General features: G+C 33.6%; 1 protein-coding gene across 20 annotated transcripts; it reads right to left on the bottom strand.

Annotated features, from left to right (window-relative positions):
• Positions 1–2,831: 2,831 nt before the first annotated feature.
• Positions 2,832–19,517, bottom strand: LOC106668562. 20 transcript variants are annotated; one of them, XM_014397439.2, is made up of 10 exons: positions 19,409–19,517; positions 17,193–17,395; positions 12,222–12,461; positions 12,061–12,120; positions 7,022–7,156; positions 4,737–4,943; positions 4,534–4,656; positions 4,417–4,470; positions 4,289–4,357; positions 2,832–4,106 (listed from the first exon to the last, which is right to left on the bottom strand). In XM_014397439.2, the coding sequence occupies exons 4-10, from the start codon at positions 12,109–12,111 to the stop codon at positions 4,089–4,091; spliced, it is 657 nt and encodes a 218-aa protein (XP_014252925.1). In that variant the 5' UTR covers positions 12,112–12,120; positions 12,222–12,461; positions 17,193–17,395; positions 19,409–19,517; the 3' UTR covers positions 2,832–4,088. The 20 variants fall into 20 exon arrangements, with proteins under 20 accessions (XP_014252925.1, XP_014252923.1, XP_014252924.1 ...); XM_014397437.2 differs by having other exon boundaries at positions 12,222–12,464; XM_014397438.2 differs by having other exon boundaries at positions 12,222–12,471.
• Between the last annotated feature and the right edge of the window lie 1,964 nt (positions 19,518–21,481).

Below are 21,481 nucleotides of genomic sequence, written 5' to 3' on the forward strand. Positions count from 1 at the left end.
TTCTTGTCTGTCATGTTGAGACGTATATAAACATAAAACATCAATATCTCACTGGTACTCAACACGACAGACAAGAATGACACATTTACACAGAAAACAAACACTGACTGAGTGTAAATACTTCGAGTGAGTCTAAAATTTCAATCATTGAATCTAAAATTTTCTAGCATTATATAAATTCATTTTTTTAATCTAAAATGTTCTAGCATTGTATAAATTCATTCTTTTTTGTTAATATAAAATTTTCTAGCATTGTATAAATTCATTTTTTTTTCACATCCTACATGTATTTGTAAAATTTAAACAATGTTTATAAATACCAGGCCCTGAAGAAGAACTCAATAAAGATCGAAACGTTGGTACAATAAAGAAAATGTTTTTCTAAAAACTATGTCACACTAGATTGCAACTCACTACCTCCAAATAATCTTTTTATAGTTGTAGCAAAGAGGTATGGCTTGAAGGGTAGATAAATTTTTTTTATAAATAAAATATATATTATATCCAACTGAAAATTTATCAAACTCTACTAAAACACTTTAAGGAAAAATCTCCTTCAAAAATAGAATAATAAATTTTGACAGACTTTCTATTCTATCACATACGCACACGCAAACACTCACACATACAAAATTTAAAGCAACTCATTTTATTTAGTTTAAAATTACATCCATTATCTTTCCACATTAGTTAAAGGCAGTTGGGAGCTATCATTGTCAAAATAAACAGGAAATAATGCTTTATTTACTTTTGTGCCAATTTATCCCATTCGCACAAATAGTAGCATTATGCTATTCCATCTGCTACGCCTAAAGATCGCTTTCAGTTAATCTTTTTATTTCGTAGATTTCATTTGATATTATTAATATTCCTACACCTTTTTCAAGGGGTCCAGTCAGGAATTTGAGTATGACAGTGTCAGGTTCATAACATTGTTACAAGAAGGATACAGCCAGCGCAAAGTCGCCCAGGTTGGTGTGTCACCGATTTGGACCAAAATTTTTTTGGTGATTTCACACTCCAAAATATCGGACATGTATCCGCCACTTCTTGTAAATAGGCCCTGGTTTCGCCAAAAAAATATTTGTAAGGAAATTTTCCGTTTTTTATTTTGCCATTCTACTTCTTCAAATCATTTTACAGCATTTTTTATGTAGATTACACTAAAAATATAGTATAAAAGCTATCAAAGTTTATCAATAACCAAATTTTCTTCAAGTAAAGTAGGCCATAATTTTTTTCTTAAAACTAATGTATTTCTTTTAGCTCCTCATTGACACCCAAGTATCAATTTTTTGATCCCTAAAATTTTTCCAATTTTTAAAAGTCATCGGAATTTCTGATTGAAAGTGCTATAATTCAAAAACGGCTAAAAGGAGCTTAACGCCAAGCATCCATTTGATAGAAGAGGAATGTAGCTTTTTAACATCATTTATGACATTTTATACATTTATCATAAAAATGTATAAAAGATTTCTATAAGACAATTCTTAAAATAGGAAAATTATTTGTCAAAAATTAACTTAGTTTTTAAATGGAAATAATAGTCTGATTTTAGTGTTTGATTCAGTTGTAAAATGCACTTAACAATTTCTTTAAAAGAATTATCAACCATGAAAATCGGTCTCCTAGGTTTTGAGAAAAATGATGTTAGAGCTTGCACTAGGAGTGTTAGTCACGCAGAAGTCGTGGAAATTATCAGGCAAAAAATTAATTTACACTGTACTTTATACTTATAATTTTTATTAATGTTTTAATTTATGCAATGTAAATAAACTGATTCAACCAGAATTATATTTGGTCCTTCATGTTTCAAAATTAATGAATTTGATTTTTGTTGAGAATTTGCTGGAGTTTTGCTGATCTACGTCCTTTATATGTACCCTACACTATATGGTGGGGTTCTTTATTTCCCTACCAAAGAAAGTACATTACCCTTGCATTTAATAGCTATTACAGGCCCATTTCACATTATCGAAACTTCTTGAAAATAATGTGTTTACAATTGCTCTATAGCTTTTTTTTGTTCAAAAAATATAATTAAATATTGGATAGATAAGATGGCATCCAAAGAGATAAATCCCAAAAATGCACTTTTTTGGTGTTTCGAGGCATATTTGTAGAAACTGTGACTTTGTTTTGGATATTCCGAAGGCACATGCTATTTGTCATGTCTTGTTAATAATAATAATAAAAAATAAAAATAAATAGATAAAAAATATGGAATTTGGGGCAAATTAATGAAATTAATTACCTCTTAAATTGTGAAGACTGATGAACTGTGAGTTGGTTGAAGTAAAATGTGGTCTTCCCTCAGGGATCGATTCTTGGAACATTGCTTTTTATGGTTGTTTTTACTAGTAGAAACAATTTTGATCAACTTATAGAAGTAGATTCAAATGTCTTTTACAGAATAAGGGAATGGCTTAGATCTAACTGCGAATTTTTTGTGCATTGCCAATATTTTTTCTAACCCAGAAACCTATCAGTTTTGTTCATTTGTCCGTGAAGTTTCAATTTTTAAATATAAGTATACAACAAAAGTTGTTTCTTTAGTATTGGATTAAGTTTTTGCTGCCCCCATAAAATTTGTTTTGAGGTTTTGGTTTAGCAGCTTTCAATTAGCTATTAAATACATATGTATAAATTTTCTGCATTTCATAGTCTTAAAACATCTCAAATTGTTTTTAACTGGTGCAAATTTTTCTACTTTATTTTATTTGATACTGTAATACAGTTGAATTATGGTTTATTACAAATGAATTATCATGCAATGGTGTACAATTAAAAATCAATTACTTAAAAAATAAGTATTTTATTTGGGTTCAAGAAACAAATAAAGTCTACAAATATATCAACCAGATCGTACATTAAACATAAACATTCCTTAAAATATGTTTCTTAACCCTCCGAATACCAGGTGGGGTCTGTCACTAACACCATGCTGTTGTTTTTCAAATGTAAAATTATTTAAAAAAACAATTTTTCCTCACCAAACTGGAGGACAATTATCCTCCAGCCGTCTGTATTGCTTGCAGCAGAATATATATATAATTACAACTTAACAATAAATTTATTACAATGTTTTGTTGTTTAAATAACATGCTTGGTTCTCTCTGGGACCACAACTGGTACTTCTAATTTAGGAAGTGATGCTTCTCGGGTTCAACTGAGTAAACATTACCAGGAAGTAGTAGTAAAATTAAAAAAAAAAAATTAATTGATTTTGTTGTGATACATGCATTCATCCTCTGGAATGAACTGCACCCACATTGGAAAAAGGCTACAATCACTGATGATGCTTTTTGATACTGGAAATCGACAAAATACTGTATGTGCCCATGATCCAGAAACAACTGAGTAATCCTAGCAATGGAAACAGGCGTCCAATGGAACTATGGCAGTCAATGGAGCATTATGTACAAACTGTTCAGAACAATGCAGAGGAACAAATGGAAAAACGAGTGAAAGAAGAACAAAGGGAAGATGTCTCGTCTCATGTGAGCAACTAACATATTAATGACAACTACCTCCAGCCAATCAGCAAAGGAGGAAGAGATTGAGGTGTAACTTCCGCCCCAGGAACATTGATGCCGAAGTATAAGCAAGTGCCATAGGAGCAAGAAATTCATCTGCAAAGTACAACGAAGCACCCCCATATGAAGAGTGTAATTAAAAAATATTTTTCTTATATTTTTTTAGGATTTCAAATGTGAAGTTTTTTAATGCATGAAGTTTTAAAATATCTTAGAATTTAACTTGCTTTCCTTTATTCAAGGCATTCATTTATTAAACTTATTATCAAAAATTGAGGAATAAAGAGAGGGGGAACTTGAGGGACAGCACTTTGTGTCAAATTTTTCATCTGGTATTGGGAGGGTTAAACATGTAATTTTAAAGTATTATGGACCATTTTTTATATCACATTTCCTCTGTGACAATAACAAAATGGTGCAAATAATATGTAATATATTGAAAATTAACTAGTAAAAACAGATAGAACAGAAATTTATTTCTAAAAAAATATTAGCCTGGAAGCGGTGAAGCGATCGCTTTCCAATATGTCCAGTTTTTTATATTACATATTTTCAGTTAAGTTTTTCTATCTGCAACAAAATAAAACTCAAGTATAGAATAATAATAATAAAAAATATTAAACAATTGTCTACTCTAGTCAGAGTATTGCACTCTGAAAAGAGTTTATATAAAAAATGAAATATGCTTGCAATATGGCCAGTTTAATCATAAACATCAAAGTGTACAAATTCAAAGTGAAAATAAAGTTTACCTTGACAAATTCATCATCTAATGGTTCACTGACATAACACGTAGTGCCGTCAAAGTAATCACAGTTATTCTGGAATCATTAAAAAAAGTTCAATTGTGAGGTACACGAGACAGGATAAAACTACTAACCCAATCAAACTCATCATATATGCCCTGGTTGTTGTCAACGATCACTGTCTTTGCCTAGAACATTTTGTATTAGCAATATATTACACAAACACAATGTTTTCAATATTAATCACTAACCATAGAAACTGGTTTGTCATCATTGCTAGGAATTTCACAATTACATTTTGCTGAAGTTGCATTACATTCACATTTCGTAATTTTGAGGTTTTCCTTTGCTGAAGGAATAACATCTTCATCTTGCTATAAAAAGAAATTTAACAAACTTTTGATTTCCATTTTATAGTGTAACAAATGTAAAAAATTGAAGAGTTAAATCAAACCTTTTCAAATAAAATTTTGTTTGTTTGTTTTTCATCGACACGTGGGGACGTCTTGGCATCGACATCTGTTTTTCTTCTATTTACATTTTTATTGCTTTCAGTGCTAACACCTTCATTTTTTGATTTATCACTTTTCTTTTCGTTAAAAGAATTTTTAGTACTATTGGTCACAACCAAAGTGGATATTTTTTCATTTAAACCACTATTCTACAAATTTAATCAATACGCTGTCGTAAAATTGCTTTTGTTTCAATCAGCCAAATAACATGCCAGGACAGTATGTATATAAAAGAACCAAAATCAGAAAACTGAACCCTATCTATTTGTAGTTGTTTTCTAGGCAAAATCTTTATTTTTTTTTTTAAAGATGATTTAGGGTGTGGCTAAATTAGAAGGGCCTCTCTTTACAAATAAAACTGGATTAACCAGTATTAACATTTTAGCACGAAAATTACGCAATAAACACAAACACAGAGAAAGAAATTACTGAACAGAAACGAACATGTTAAAATGAATTTAGTCTAATGACGCACTCTTTTGCTAATTATACAAGAATACTAACTGTAGCCGTTTAACTATATTTAATATGTATTATTACAGGATATCATTTAATTTTAGAAGTGCCTACAAAGAAAGTTATGAAACAAAAATATCCGATAGTCAGCAAGCCAGAAAGTACACCTCTTATTTGAAACAATGGACCTGGACAAGTCTGGTTTGTGTATGTAATCTATTAGCGAGAATGGATGGGTGTTTTTCCCTAGTACTTTGAGAAATATTGAGTACTATGGGGCAGTAGGAATACTTACAAAAGTACCATGTTTTTAAAGTATTTTGTATTTTTTTTATCTATGACTGATGAGGCCCTGAAATGGAGATAGGGTTGGGTTAGAAATTGTAGAATTAGGATTCTACAATCCTAGAAGGACCTAGGTTAGGTTAAATTAGGTAGGTTTTTTAATGTATTATTACAATGACCTCATCCCAAAAAGTACATATCTTACTTGAAACAATGGAGCTGGACAATATATAAAAGTTCTCTGAGGCAGTTTAAATGAAGTCTGGTGTGTGAATGCCATTTATTAATTTCAATTAATTATTCTTTTTATGTAAGGTCTCGGTTGGGATGAAAAAGTTAGTGTCACGAGTCGGATTTGACTCCATTACACCACTAAAACATAATGGATTTAGTAATTTATTAGTATGAATGGATGGGCTTCTTTCCCTATTACTGCAAGGAATTTGGAGTATTATGAGGTAGTGTGAATGCTAGTCTGACTAACATGTTTTTAAAGTATTTTGTATTTATTTTATATATGACTGATGACGCCCTGAAGTTAAGAGCTTGGATTGAGTTAGGAATGATAGGATTAGGGTTGGTTATGGTTAGGTTAGATTAGGTAGTTTTTTAAATGTATTATCACAAAGAATCTCATTCACTTTTACCAGCACTTACAAAGAAAAATGTGCAACAGAAGTATCTACTGTCGATAGTGAAAAATCAAAAAGTACATATCTATTTGAAACAATAGACCAGGACAATAGATAGAGGAAAAATTGGATTAAATCATCTAGTATGGCTATCAATATTTCCAATTTCATCTCTTCAAGTTCATCGGGGCAGCATTGGTGGAGTGGACAGGCTGTCAGCCTCTCGGTTTGTAATAGACCCTGCTTGTTTAAATTCCAACCGTACTAGCAACACAAAGACTAGCTTTGCTTATTTGGTAGACGTGGAGCCATTATAATAAATCAATAAAATATATGAACTTAAGTTTGAATAAATAGTAATATATATTTGCTGAAGAATGTTTAGCAAATGAAAAATCATGCTTAGTCATTTAATATTGAGGTTATTCGAGAGGGTATAACGGTACATGAAAAAAATGGGAGAAAAACTCAACTTTGACAGGCCCTTCCAAGTGGTCATAGACAACAGAAATCTTTGGAAGAAAGGCAACCCAATATTTAGGAAGAAGCCCTAATATGGTACAATGACAAATATCAAACAGGGAGTAGGTGTAGGAGTACTGGAACCTTATTTCTAACTGATATCTATGCAATCCAACTTTCAAACAGTTAGGCATTTGTAGAAACTGTTATAGGTATGCCCCAATAACTTTTACACACAACAAATAATTTATCTGAATTTTCAAATAACATGTTTATTTGACTAGAATAATTGCTAATAATTAATAATTTTTGGTTCCTTTATCATACATAGTAAAATTTAATTTTATCAGAAAGAGTCAGTTAAAATATGTTTGTATCAAATAGATATTTACTGGTTTAATGTATCCAGTATCATCTACATCGACCACAGTGTCTTCACAGAATTTTGTTTTGTGTTCAATAAAATCAGACACAGTGAATAGTAGCTCGTTGCACATTTTACACTGAAGAAAAGTGTTAAACTTCATCTGCAAAATAACAAAACAAAAACTCATCATTCGTTATCAGTCCTTGGCAATGTTGGGACTGAGTCTATCTTCAAAGAAAATTGAAACCCTTTGTTATAAAACTAATTATGTCAATTTGAAGACATCTTTAAGATTGTTTTGCCCTGATGACTTTAAAATAACAAAAACTTGGCCGATAACAATTGAATTTGTTTTTTAATTCACACTATACCAAGATACAGATTATTTCTGAGTAAAACAGTGGCTGATACATATAACACTTTAAACAGTATCCTTGCTGGATCAGTCTGTCAGACGCATTTAGGCATTTCACCATATTCAGTGGTGGGACTGGGTTATTAGACACTGATGATACAAAATTACACTTTTTTCGAGGTTTGTTGTACTTTTATGGTGGAACTCCATTATCAAAGGTCGAAAATAAAATAAATCAGCAGTTAACTTGAGGATGTACTCTGTTTTTTGTCAGCCTGTATATAATAACAAAAAAAAGGTTTACATTATTTTCGATACCTCAAAGAACATAATGCAGATTACCACACGTTACAGCTCCAATAGGAAAAAGAACACAGAGTAGTAATTTGGAACTTAATCAGAGCATCCCACCCGAATTAATCAGGGAGGATCAAACCGAACAGAGGCAGTGTGTGGCTAGTGTGTGCAATGTTGCACTTGTACAACACTCAGCCACTAAACAGACTCGACTGGTATTCTTTTTGAAAGTAGATACAAATCCAAACAATAAAGACATTTTCAGCATAATTACTCTTTGCTACTCAAGGGTAAAAGTCGAAGAGCCCCACAAACAATGTACATTAGTACAATGCAAACGTTGCCAATAATATTGCCTATTGCCAGCAGCTGTGTACGTCTGTAAGTACGTAAAATGTGCTGGTGAGCACATGACACAAGCCTGCAAGAAACAACGTACCTCTGGTCACTTGATCCATTAGCTCTGCAGAAAATTCTACAACCAGCCAGCCAACCTCAGGACTTCTCTCTTTTAAGGCCCATCACCAAATCTGCTCATCTCAACAAAAATGTCTTTTTTGCACAGACGGACACAGGCACTCTGCCACCTTCAGCCTCTCGTCCTTCCTACACTCGTCCCTCACCTATTTCTCAACCTCAATCGAACACCCACCCTACAGGAGATAACACCATTTTGTTAAGTTCCTTCCTCCACAACTTCAAATCACGGATCTTTCAGCACTCCTAACCACAGTTGTAAACAGTCTCCTCTCCAAACATGCCCCTTACTGGTCCTAACCCAACACTCCCTTCTTATCCTCCTCTGGAACGTGAATGGACAGACTAACTTAAGACAGGGACTTGAGATACTCCTCCACGAAAAATAAATTGACATCATCTTTATTCCCAAAATCCACTTCACTGACAGATTGCGATTCTACATACCAGGGTACATAATGTATGCGACAAACCACCCCACTGGGGCTGCCCACGGGAAATAGCCCTATTGGTTCGCAATTCCTTACCCCACTTCCAAATACCATTTACTGCAACTCTCTTTCTCCAGGTTAATGAAATCTCTCTAATGACAGAGCTGATTTTCCTACACCATCGCATCCGTGTACTGTCCCCCTAATCACATCATAAGAGAAAGCCATTTTCTGTCCCTCTTTTCCATCCTTGGAAATCAGTTCATCTGTGGTGACATCTTGACCCAAACTTGTATTGGGGCAGCTGTGTTGCGAACCTGAGAGGCTGGCTCCTTCGCAATGTCATTTCACAAACTAGTTTCTCCTTCCTAGCACTGTCCCACCCTACCTACTGGCCAACATCCACACAAAAAAGACCAGACTTGCTGGGCTTCTTTGTTTGCTCCAACATCTCATCTCTCTACTCTGACACCTACACCTTAGACAACCTCTCCTCAGACCATAGCTCCATTGTCCTCACATCCGTCCAAAACTAATCCTACCTCGACCAACACTAATTAAGAAACAGTTGACTGGAACTTTTGGCAAACACTTGAACAAAACCTAGACTTAAACGTTTCTTTGAAAACATCTCAGCAACTGGACGATAAAGTACATCACTTGACTTACTCCATACAGCAAAGAATCTGGCACTCTACACTACCCGACATACCAAGAAATACTACATCTTTATCTTAATGTTTACCCCTCTGACTAAGACAACTAATTACCCTTTGTGTCGAGCAAGAGTGCTCGATACCCCTCTGACAAAAGATTATCCAATCATATTACTAGAGTTATCTTACAAACTTCGAAATTACACCGACAATAAGTCCACTTATACAGAATCACTTAATACTGACAACAATTCACTATGGACCGCTACTAAAAAAATCCTTCATAATCAAAATACATCTCGTCCACTTCAATGGGGTCAAATCCAATGAGGAGAACTCCTAGCTCAACACCTCTCTACAGTTTTTATTCCCCTCTCTGACATCCAAGACCTTCATCATTCTGAAAAAATCCACTATACCTCAATAATACTCCCATCCATGTAACCATGTACAGTACCTCGGACAAGCTGGACAAATGACTGACATGAAACCCTCATATGCGACTCAAAAAAACTGAATGTAAATTACAATTTACCATGCTAAAACGACTATTTGACAGATGATCAAAACTTGACAACTTGAGACAAACAAAATATACTATACATCGCCCTGCTGGCCCCTATTTGGGCATACAGACTCGAACTCTATGGATCTGCAAAGTGTTCTAACCTCAATTGTATCCAATCCTTCAATCCCAAATTCTCAAAACAATTGTCAATACTCCCTTCTATGTTTCCAACCACACCATCCATACCGACCTAAATGTTCCACTTGCTCTCATCTGGCCCAATACTGTTACAAAAAGTTCTATTATAAACTACCTTATCATCCTAATCCCCTTGTCAAAAATCTGTCATCTACTACCTTACCAAATAATCCCCGCATACATCAGGAGACTGAAGCGTCAGTGGCCTCGTGACAACCTTTTTTCGTCTTCATAGGATGAACCAAGATCATTTTGACATACAAATGGCTTTCATCATGGGATGATTGCCGCTCCTGTGTACATGCTAATGACTTGTAATATTTTGCTTATAGCATCAAAGAATGCAGATGTAAAAATCAATAAAAAATTTAAAAAAATATTTTCTTTTCATTAAATGTAATTATTTCATTCAATTCATTAGATGTAAAATATAAGATTAGGATAAGGGCTGAAGATGCTTGCAATGTAAGTGAAAAGCTTTCTGAATAAGCTACTAACAGTTGGAACTAAAGGATTTATTGATATTCAACCTTTGATGATGGCGAAATGTCGTACACGTTTGATGGACAGACTCAGCGAGGATAGGCAGAGCAAAAGATCCTTAATGACAATTGCAACTAAAATAAACTGTTTAATATCTATTCGTTATCTAATAACATTACAAAATATTATTTAATAAAGGAAGTGACATAAATTGTCTCTCTAACTACAGACCCATCTCCATATTACCCGTTTTTTTTCTTCAAAAGTTACAGAAAATGTGGTTAAAAAAATAAATTGTTAACCCTTTTTAAAAACATTTAATATTTTTATAATAATTTGGATATAAAATGCAATTAAGTATAACAGAAGGAATTTGTGTTTGAAAATTTTGAAGAGAATAAATTTTCCATGTTTCCTATGTTAGACCTAGGCAAAGCATTTGATTAGGTAAAAAAAAATTAAATTACAAAAATTGAAAATAAATAAAAATAAAAATTTGGTGAGAATGCCATAAAAATTATAAGTACCTATTTAAATGAAAGGAAATGAATCTGTGAAACGTAGGGTTAAAATGTCAGAATTCCAGAAAGTAGAAATCAGACTGCCATACGGTTCAGTTCAATTTTGTACATAATTTTTACAAATGACTTGTATAGAAATTTTGAATATGTGCACATTTTGGCTTTTGCAGTTGTTTTAACAAAAGGCTGTAAAAAAGATGATACAGTGTGTTCTTAAGTTAAAATTACAAATTGCAATATGATTGTGAAAATTGGTTTTCATCAAATGAACTGTGCTTAAATAAAGAAAAATCACAGACACGGTGTGTGGTCTGAAGGACCTGTCTGTAGTATGTGATAACCCAGAAAATGTAAAACTGCTGGGAGTTTTAATAGAACCTCGCATGAGCTGAGAAAATCATTGTTTGTACATATGTAAAAAGTTAAATAGTTGTTTGTTTAAGTTTAGAAATTTAGTAAATGATGCATCTCTTAATATTTTAATTATATCTTAACATGTCTTATTTGAAAGTCTCATAAGGTATGCAATATTGGTTTGGGTACATTCTCACCACGTATACACATTATGTTTAGGCGACTATATCCTTTTTATTGTACATCTTGAGAAGCAAGAGAATTACTGAGCTCAAAGCATGGCATATGCTTTCTTCTTGCTTACTGCACTGTGAAATATCTTTATAATTTTTTTATTTTTTTTTAGTTTGTTTTTAATCCAACGAGCTTAGAAGAGGGGAGCCAGATTTGTCCCGAAATGCATCGGCATCAATAAATGAATTTGTTGAAGCCATGAACTATTTATCTGTACTAATCTATTACCAAAGAAAAGACAATCAACCGAAAAGGATTAGGAAGAAGAGTAGAAAAGTTAGTCTGTTAAATTTTCCCTTTTCCTCTTGTTTTATATATTTAGACAGTTTTATCGCATTAAATATTTTGTTGATTTGTAGGGCAGGTTAATAACAACTAATTGCCAAAACAGGCTTCTACACAGTGAGTGTGTTGATCTTTTAAACAAGCTACATAAAAAATTGGAATAGTCATTTAAGTTTAATAACAATAATTTATTCGGTATTACAAGCGGCGAAGGAAAGAAGAAAGGGAAAACAAAACAAAACAATGGAAAATGTGCTTTTAATACCTGTTTCGTTATTTCAAGAGCAGTCAAATATTGTTCTGCAGTCAATGGCATCGTGTTTTTCTGTAAGAACAACAGAAATGTATTTGATCAACTTGTGTATTTATCGCACAAATATATAAATTGTTAATTTGTTATTATTTCCCTGAGAAGAAATTGTTTACCTTAGGTTTACGCCCCGTAATTTGGATGTTTTGTAGGGTCTGTTGAATATTACCCAGTAGATTTATCGTCCCTAATCAACCTGGTCTGCCTATTCTGGCTGCTTTTTTTGTTTTCTTTAGCATGACGAATTGCGACATCGCAGTGGGTACCGCGCTCATCCTTTTCGCAGGTCCTGACTAAGAGAATGGCCGGGGTCCAGGCAGAAAATGGCCGCACCAGGATAAACAGTGACGATCAATCTACTGAACACTGTTTAATTTTATTCTTGGGTTTGTAATTGTTAAATTTTCTACTATTTTTTGACGTAATATAAAATAAGATCCTTAAAAAAAATAAATAAAAAACCATAACGTGAAAAAATGATGATTTTCAAGGTAAACTTTGTAAACTCTATACTGTGTAAATAAAAATAAAGTTTTATTGTTGTATTTTTTGTTTAAATCTATTAAATAATTTGTAAATATAAGACAAAACAAAATAAGTCATGGTGTTCTTTCAGTATTACCTTAGCTTATTTAACCCGTGAAAATTGAGTCAGTAGCCTAGAGAAAATAAATGTACTTAAAACGAAATCTGTTTTTGCATAGATAAGCAGACTAATCATACTACCATAGGGTTCACGTAACAAATGCTAGGGAAGAAGGGGGGGAATGATCTTTCATACTGCGATACGACTCAGTTTAAAGGCCTTGTTTCTGCTCTGCAGTAAAAATATTCCAGGATTCCTCTAGGAAAATGACCGTATTGAATCTGTGTATATGTTTTATAAATAAAAGGTACAATTTTTGACCGTGTTTTCTAGAGAGGAACGAAACTAACTGTCTAGCAACGACCCGCATTTTGTTCAACGAAGGTTTTGAGACACAAAACTAGTAACGTAACGACTTAAAACCGCTATTGAAAAACATAACATAAGTTTAACCTAAGAAACTTGTTATCTCTAAGCCAATTAATACAACTGGAAATCCTGCTGTCCTCTCGGATTAAAGGATCAATTAGTGGGAGTTGAGACCTCGTCAGGGGGGTCTGAAATAAGCATAATACAAATAAGATTGTGCCCGTGATTATATATCGAGGTGATGCAAGCTAACTGCCTGCAGCGTGGAAGGTATCTCCTAGTTCCCCCAATGGTTGAGCCTCTCCAAGCGGCAGGCCAATGATGAAGAGTGGCGTGTTCTGTGCAGCACGTTCCTCCCAGTCACTAAAAATGGTCACAGGGACATCATCACGTCGTGGGCACCAGTTTAGCGACCGGGGTTTTTGGCCACCACAACATTAACCAACAGGCTTCAGCACACATTTTAGCACTAAAAGAGAATTGATTCAGCTGATGACTTTCGTATGCTGTTACTAATCTTTTTTAGCAAGGCCTTCGATACAGTCGACCATGTCACCATTCTTCAACAGGCTTGGTTTCTCAAGCTCAGTGCTAAATTAGTTTTAAAATGGAACCTGGGGTTAATGGTAAAACAAAATGAGATTTCGTAGTTGCCAGTAATAAGGGGGGGGGGTCCTCAGGGCTCCTTTCTAAGCCCCTTTCTTTTCTATCTTCATGATTTATCACACAAAATATGTTCCTGAATTCACAGACTCTTTGCTGATGACCTCAAAATCATGCAGTGATCAAAAAAAGTTTTAAGTGGAACACAGCAGAAACTGTATTTACAGGAAGAATTCGAAACAAAATCTTTGCGACATAAAAATATAAAACAACTAGCGTATAATTCACACACGTTATATTTTTCTCTAAGTTGGCCTGCAACTTCTACATACTCAATGTTAGACAAGCAATTTTGTTAATTTAGAATTAAGAGCATTGTAAGAACAAGTGTAATTTTGTCAATAATCTCTGAGAATCTTAGCGTATATGAAGTAAGAAAGTAACCAAATAATAATATTTATTACTTATACATTTTTTATCATAAGTATACATATTAATTTCCCATCTAGAATAAATTGAAAGAACGTTGAAGGAATTATATTTTTTTCCAAACTTTGGATAAAAGTCCAATAGCCATTTTCCATATTTGCGTTTAGGGGATGATGCATCCCCTATACTCGAGTATACCTAGGGTTGAACAATTTTCAGACCCTGCTGAACATGTCCTGCGAATATTACTCCTTCTAAATAATTAAAGATTTAATATACATTTTCTATTTATCCCTGCAGAGACATAAGAGACCAAAGGGTAATTCAGAAGTGATTGTTGTTTGATGTTCTTTTCTCCGTACCACTTGTTTTCTGGAAAATACGTATATAGGATGTTTATATAAACGAAAACAGTATTAAATTCCTTTCGTTAATGTACAGCCTTTTGTCTTGTTCTTTTAATTAAAAACCAAGTAAGTATAAATCAAAAAAATAAAAATCTAACTCTTCTATAGTATACAGATGTCTCAAAGGATGGAAATGGTACAAGAATAGGCGTAAAATATGAGCATCACATGACCCTCGTCTCCATAACCACTACCTTTCGATCAGAATTGCTAGCCATAGAAACATGTTCGCTATATATGCTAGCCAAAAGAACAAAGAAAGGCATAGAAACTGCTAAAAAAGTCCGAAGAATAGCAAGCCTTACAGCTCTAAACTCACAGCCACAAAAGCAATGAAACATTTAACAAACTGCATTTAATATGGGAGTACAATGGAAAGGAAAAACAAAAAAAGAAAAACCTGGAGCTCTTCTATTGTGTACACATGGCTCAAAGAGGGGAAATTGTTCGAAAATGAGCATAAAGGAGCCCTACCTACGAGCACCACATGGCCCTGAGCCCTACATCTTTCTCTACCACGCACGTGATGTTCTAAAAGCTCTTCAAGCTTCTAGATCAACTCAAAAATAGTCTGGCACCAACTAAATACCATATAACTGGGATCTATAAACAGCCTAACGCTAAGGTATGTTCCAGGTCATTAAGGAATTTTAGGCAACGAGGCATCAGACACCCTAGTCAAATCAGGAACCTTGGAACAACCTTAGCACTTACAGATTGGCACAAATGGCTTTCACGACATAAAAAAGAGCCACATTAATAAAGAACTGGACTCTTGGCTTACTAGAGAACAACACAAATATTAGGAAACGCATGCAAGGAATGCGGCAAGCAACACTACACGCAAAATCAACCGATTGGTAATCCTTATGTTCCATTAAAATACCACTTAAAAATGGTACTATTAACAGATGACCATTGTCGGCTATGTCAAAAGGAGCCAGAGCCAACACAGCATATTCTATGCACCTGCCCTGCAATAGGAAAAGGCTATCTATGTACCTACTAAAGCCATTCATGGGCAATGTAGGGAAAAATAATTCTGTGCGTTATTAAAGAACAAAGATCTTCCAGATAAACCGTTAGAACAGCTCGGACAAAACAGACGAAAGTTTAAGTGCAAAAGGGACTCCAGAAAAGAAAAACAAATAACCATGTTATAAACATTAGTTATTTTCGTATGATTGTACTCTATAATTTAAAACTCGTTCGCTGTGCAGCTAAGGCTATCTATGTATATAAAAACCTACCTCCATTGGAAATATTTATACAAAGTGAAGTGAGAAAAAGCTCATAAGGCTCCAGGCTAGATTTTTTAAATAATGAATTAATTACGAGAAAGAGAGGCTTACCGTTGCTCTATTACGACTTTCTCCAAAATACTACTTTGTTTATTGAACCTCGTAGCGAAAATTCGTAGTATCAAATATAAAAAATATTAAAAACGGGACAGGAATAGTTCCGTATACAAAAGTACTAGGAGCAGAAATACCCGTCAGCCTAGTAGCAATACAAAATCATAAAGCAATTTGCACAATTTTAAACCCCACTAATAAACCATTATATATTAATAGACAACCATTACATTTAGAAGAAACTGATGAAAATTATATGCAATACAATGTTAAGGTGGATAACCCCATCCAATTGAATGCGATGGAAACAGAAAATTTAAAATTTGACCTATTTAAAATTCGTACTGGCCACATGAACGCTGAAGAAAAAGATGCACTACTCCGTTTAGTAAAGAAATAATATACAAAGATAGTTTTCGTCTTGATAATTAACCACTAACATTCTCTAATAACGTAAAACATTTTATCCGCACACATGACGAACTCCCTATCCTCACAAGGTCATATATATACCCAACCATCTACCGTAATGAAGTCAAAAGACAAATTAAACAAATACTAGACCAGAAAATTATTAGATCTCCCCACTCACGTGGAATTCTCCCTATTTTGGTGTACCACAAAATTTAGATGTTTCAGGCAAACAAAATTTTGAATGATTTTAGACTACTTGAAAATTAATAAAACAAACTTAAATAAACTTAATAAAAAAAATGACCGCCTACCTTTCAGAGAGTGATGGACAATATATTGCGAGGGATCCAAAATGATGTGCGGTATATTTAGATGATATTATATGTACAGTGTTAGTTTGCAAGAACATGTAACTAGTTTAGAATTAGTATTTAAGAGGCTAAAATAATCTAATTTTAAAGTTCAATTGGATAAAATGGAATTTTTGAGAAAAATACGAGGCTATTTAGGCCATATTGTGACCCCCTACGAAGTAGAACCAAATCATGAAAAAATTGCAACAATTCAAAATTATCCAATTCCTAAAACAGGAAAGCAAATAAAATCATTTCTCGGATTACTTGTTTATTAAAGTAAATTTATCAAAGATTTTGCCGCATTAACTAAAGGATTAAAGAAAGGAGCTAAGGGTCCGAATGCAGTAACCGTTACGCTCGCCGACGCCCCCAAACACCTGATAAAGTAGCATTTCAGAAATAGGTTCTTGAGTCTTGTGTAAATTTAAATTATCGAGTCGCTTTTCAAATCAGTATTGACATGAGGGTGTGATGAAATAAAATATATTATTTATTGTGCTGTTAGGAGCAATTGATAAAAAAAAAAAAGATTTTACTTACACGGTCCTTTTTGAACGTCTGTCCTCACCTGAGTCCGAGGGACGTCTGACTTCCGAGAACATGACTTTCTGAGGACAGAAGAGATTGCTTGACTCTCCCCTCCAGAATTTCATATATTGCACTTGTTTATTAAAGGGTCGACTTCTCAAGAGTTTTATTGCGTAGGAGCGGGTCAAAGTATCCAACTGACGCGCAAGCAGTACTCTACCTGGGCCACCTCACTAAAACACACTTTTACCAAATGGTCTAAAAAAACAATCTAATTTTGAGAATATCGTGAACCATTAAAATCTTCTATGAGGAAAGGTTGTTTAACAATGGTTATTTACGTTGAACCATCAACAAGTGAAAGCATGTGGTTTCCTTCAAGCAAATGATATTTTAATATGTGACATTCTCCATATAACAACAGGTGTTCCTGTTAACTATATATGCTAAATATATGCCGCTGAGAAGTTATTAATGTACATGTAAATTATGTACATATTTTGCCTCTTTTAAATATGTAATGGCTTTTATCTTGGAATTAAAGATCTGATCCGCTTTGAAAATTTCGTATGTTATGGTTCTATAACACAAGTGTTAAAAACGAAGCTCTCATCAACAAACTCGACTCACTTTAAACATGATTGCGTAGTAAAGTAAAAAGTAAAAAAGTAAAGTAATTACTTTCGTACAGAAAAGTTTAACATCCAACTACTTGTCATGGATGAGGGATCAAACAACTTTACAATACATTTTTCTAACTAGTTTAAATTGAAAAGTCATAAGCTATGGCGGATTCGAACCCAAAACCGCTAGCGTGGCCGTACGAATCGGACGCCATAACCACTCAGCCGTGGTCACCTTAATCTGTGCAGTTAACACCGTCCTTAACCCAAACCTAACCTAAAAAAACCATTAAAACATAATATTACACGTAGATAAGAAAGGATGGTTCTGGGCCAATTTAAAATCCACAGCCCACCAACCTCGCTCTTACCTCTAGGTTGTCGATCTGATGAGCCATTTGATATGACGTCACAGTTTTTTCTTTCTGGAATATAATATAACCAGACCTAAGAGTAAGCCATCATAAAACTAAAAAAAAGATAAAAATAAATGAAATTTTGATAGAGCCTTCCAAATGAAATTAAATATCAGGAAGAATAAAACCCTAAAACTAATGTGTAGAGATTAATGACCGTTTATCGATAGTTATTCAGATATCGTGAGATGCGGTCGGGTGTGATGTAGGTTTCAGAAAAACATTTTCTTTGTCGTGCCATCATTTCGATCTTTTGTTGAGATCATCTTCAGGGCTCAAAGTGTTTGTCTTCTGTGTAATTGTGCCATCCTTGCGTGTCGTGTTGAGAGTTTTGACCTGGCATAACCCCTAAGTCCCAAACTATCAACATTCTAAGCTGAGATCTATACCATCTCTGTGTAAAAGAAATAATTAAAAAAAGAATTAAAAGTTGCACGTATATACACATTTTAGAAATAAAAAAGGGTCAATTCTTTTAGGTCGAAGTGTAAGAAAAGGATACTTTGGTCACTAGTAACCACGAAGAAGGAAAAAAGGAAATAATAGGATAGTTAGAATGGCTTATATACCACCGAAGATACAATAAAAAACATTGAAATCGATTTATAAGACATTGAATCATGGGATATGCAACCTAGCACCAAACTAACCTAACCCAAAATTGTGTATTCAACCCAAATTCATCATCCCTGATAAATCGACATAAATTAAACTAGTTACAAGCTTCAGAGCAGAAAACCTATCAACAAATAAACTGCAGTATATCATTTACTCAAGCAATTCTGCTCAAACCTGAACAAAATAATTGAAACAAATAACAACACAAAGTACTTTTTGCAACTTAATCCATATCCTCTTGAGTTTATAAATCCGTTGAAAGGACAGACGCATGAAATAACGGCCAGGCTTTAACCACGATCTGACTGCAATGCCATCAAGATTATCTAGGACGATCAAGCTGCGGACAAATTGTCTGCGGTGTTTCCACACTCTTGTTAACGGCCCCAGTCCCAAAACTACACCCGATTCTTCTCTTAGAATTTCAACGCGATCAGCATACCATGAAGCTGACTCTCTTCCCGTAGTAAGAGAACTAAAGCTAAACTTTTAAAAGTTTTTCCTTTTGTTTCAAACCCTTTCAAAGTGATACACGTTATTGGTAAAATTACCGTACAAATTGAGACATTTTTTAGCCAAGTGAGACATCAATACAGTACCTTTTAAATGTTGTCGACAAATTTCAGTCTTGTAATCCCGACGAATAACAAGAATATGATGGGGGAGAGGTAGCACCGCTAAATCATACCGAACTGATAGACCTTACGTAAACATTTTTCGGATTTAAAGATTAATGCAACTCCTCTTATCAAAAACTAAGTTTAAGCCACAACTGTTCGACGTTATGTCATTATTTACAAACAATGGCTATTTTATGTGTTAGAAGGGTGTACCAGACACACGCAAAATTTCCATTTCATTTCTTATTGAAAAAAAATTATTCCGAGACTGGATGCGAAAGGTAACATAAACCGAAAAAACACTTATCGAAGCGACAGGCCGAGGTCAGCATCTTTTCAGTGTTGACAAAGCAGACAAAAAAAAAGAAAAAAAAATGAATTTTTGGACAGTTTGCATTTATTGAACGATATTTGTGGAATTTGTGGATTCAGAACAAAACATTGATAGGGATAAAAGAAACGATTACAATTCAGGGGAAGCTATACTGCACTTAAATGCTAATTAATTAACTTAAAGCCATTAATCTCGTTTTCAAATTACTAAAATTTCACCAACTCCTTTGCAACTTTTGAATTAAATTTGTAAATATTTGTACATGGCAAAAATTTATTAAATCCAAATCCTTTATTGCTTTTTGATTATTTGTGTATAGACTAGGGCTGAGTATAAATGCACCGAGTTATTTTTTGATTGTTGCTCAGGAGATCGTACTGAACGGGAGAATGCTGCCAGTCGAAAATTGGTGCTTGTGGTCTGGGCAGAGCGTAAATTTGAGGGTGGCGCGCATCGTAGTACTCAAGCAGTAGGGTAGTAATAATAGTAGGTACTCAAAACGTTGGGTTTCAGTTTTTCTACAAATTTAAATCTTACAATTTTTTTGTAAAGCCGTTTTTGTTAAGAAAATATCACTATGAAAAATGGTGCTACTAGTAGGGGGCGAGGAGATACTTTCTTCCTACAAATTAACCTTTTTTTAAATTTCAAATTAACTTTTCATAATTTGGAATTAATCTTTTTTGAATACGAAAATAACCCTTTTTTTAACTAAATCATAACGTAAAATTAACGTTTTTGACTTGAAATGAACCTTATTTAAAATTTGCAATGAACCGTTTTAACTTCAAATTAACCCTTTTTGAATTTCAAATGAACCTTTCTTAATTTCAAATTAACCTTTTTAAAATTTCAAATTAACCCTTTCTATCTTCAAATTAACCTTTTTTTTAAATTTCAAATTAACCCCTTTTTAATTTCAAATCAGCCCTTTTCAACATCAAATTAACGTTTTTAACTTCAAATTAACCTTTTTTAAATTGTAAATAAAATTTTCTTAATTTCAAATTAATCCTTTTTAACTTCAAATTAACCTTTTTTAAATTTAACTTTAACCCTTTTAAATTTCAAATTACCCTTTTTAATTTCAAATTAACCCTTTTAACTTGAAATTAACCTTTTTAAATTTCAAATGAACCTTTCTTAATTTCAAAAATAAAATAATAATAATTAATAATAATGATTGTAGAGTAGAGTTGTAGAGCCAAGCCGTACAGCTCCATTTGGAGTGCCTGAAATTTGAGGGGGCATTCACGACCGCTCCACAGCCAATCGCTCCGAACGTCAACCAGTGAAATTGAAATTCTCAAAATGGATGACGATCTGTGCTACTCTTCTGTTTATTTACATATTAAAAGCAAAAAATCGAAGATAAAATGGTGTAAGAAGTGGCTCCTGAACAGAAGCCGTAATACCCATATCAATTTGATGAAAGATCTTTCCCTTGAACCCGCTGATTGGAGGAATTATTTAAGGATGGATGAAACGTCTTATTTAGTGGCGCGGTTCCATTTGGAGTGATCGCGAATGGCCACCTTAAGGCAACTTTCAATCTAAACGTTCTAGCTAATCGTTCTATGAAACTGAAGACCTTATACACCAACCATATATCTAAGAAAATACTCAGGATACAGAGTTAATGAATCATTTCCATCTTATGTCCACGACGTGAAAAAATTTGCAAGAATTTAGTGAAATTATTCAGATTCAGAATTATT

Source organism: Cimex lectularius, unplaced genomic scaffold, assembly GCF_000648675.2.
Source record: "Cimex lectularius strain Harlan isolate CLEC.00 unplaced genomic scaffold, Clec_2.1 scaffold290, whole genome shotgun sequence".
Classification (NCBI taxonomy): domain Eukaryota; kingdom Metazoa; phylum Arthropoda; class Insecta; order Hemiptera; family Cimicidae; genus Cimex; species Cimex lectularius.

What these genes read in the sequence shown, in the direction of transcription:
- LOC106668562 (XM_024230171.1), bottom strand. Translation starts at nt 12,111, where the DNA reads ATGCCATTGACTGCAGAACAATATTTGACTGCTCTTGAAATAACGAAA. An exon ending in CTCTTGAAATAACGAAACAG is followed by an intron (nt 7,157 to 12,060) that starts GTATTAAAAGCA and finishes GTTATTTTGCAG; the next exon opens with ATGAAGTTTAACACTTTTCT. An exon ending in TATATGATGAGTTTGATTGG is followed by an intron (nt 4,358 to 4,416) that starts GTTAGTAGTTTT and finishes TAATGATTCCAG; the next exon opens with AATAACTGTGATTACTTTGA.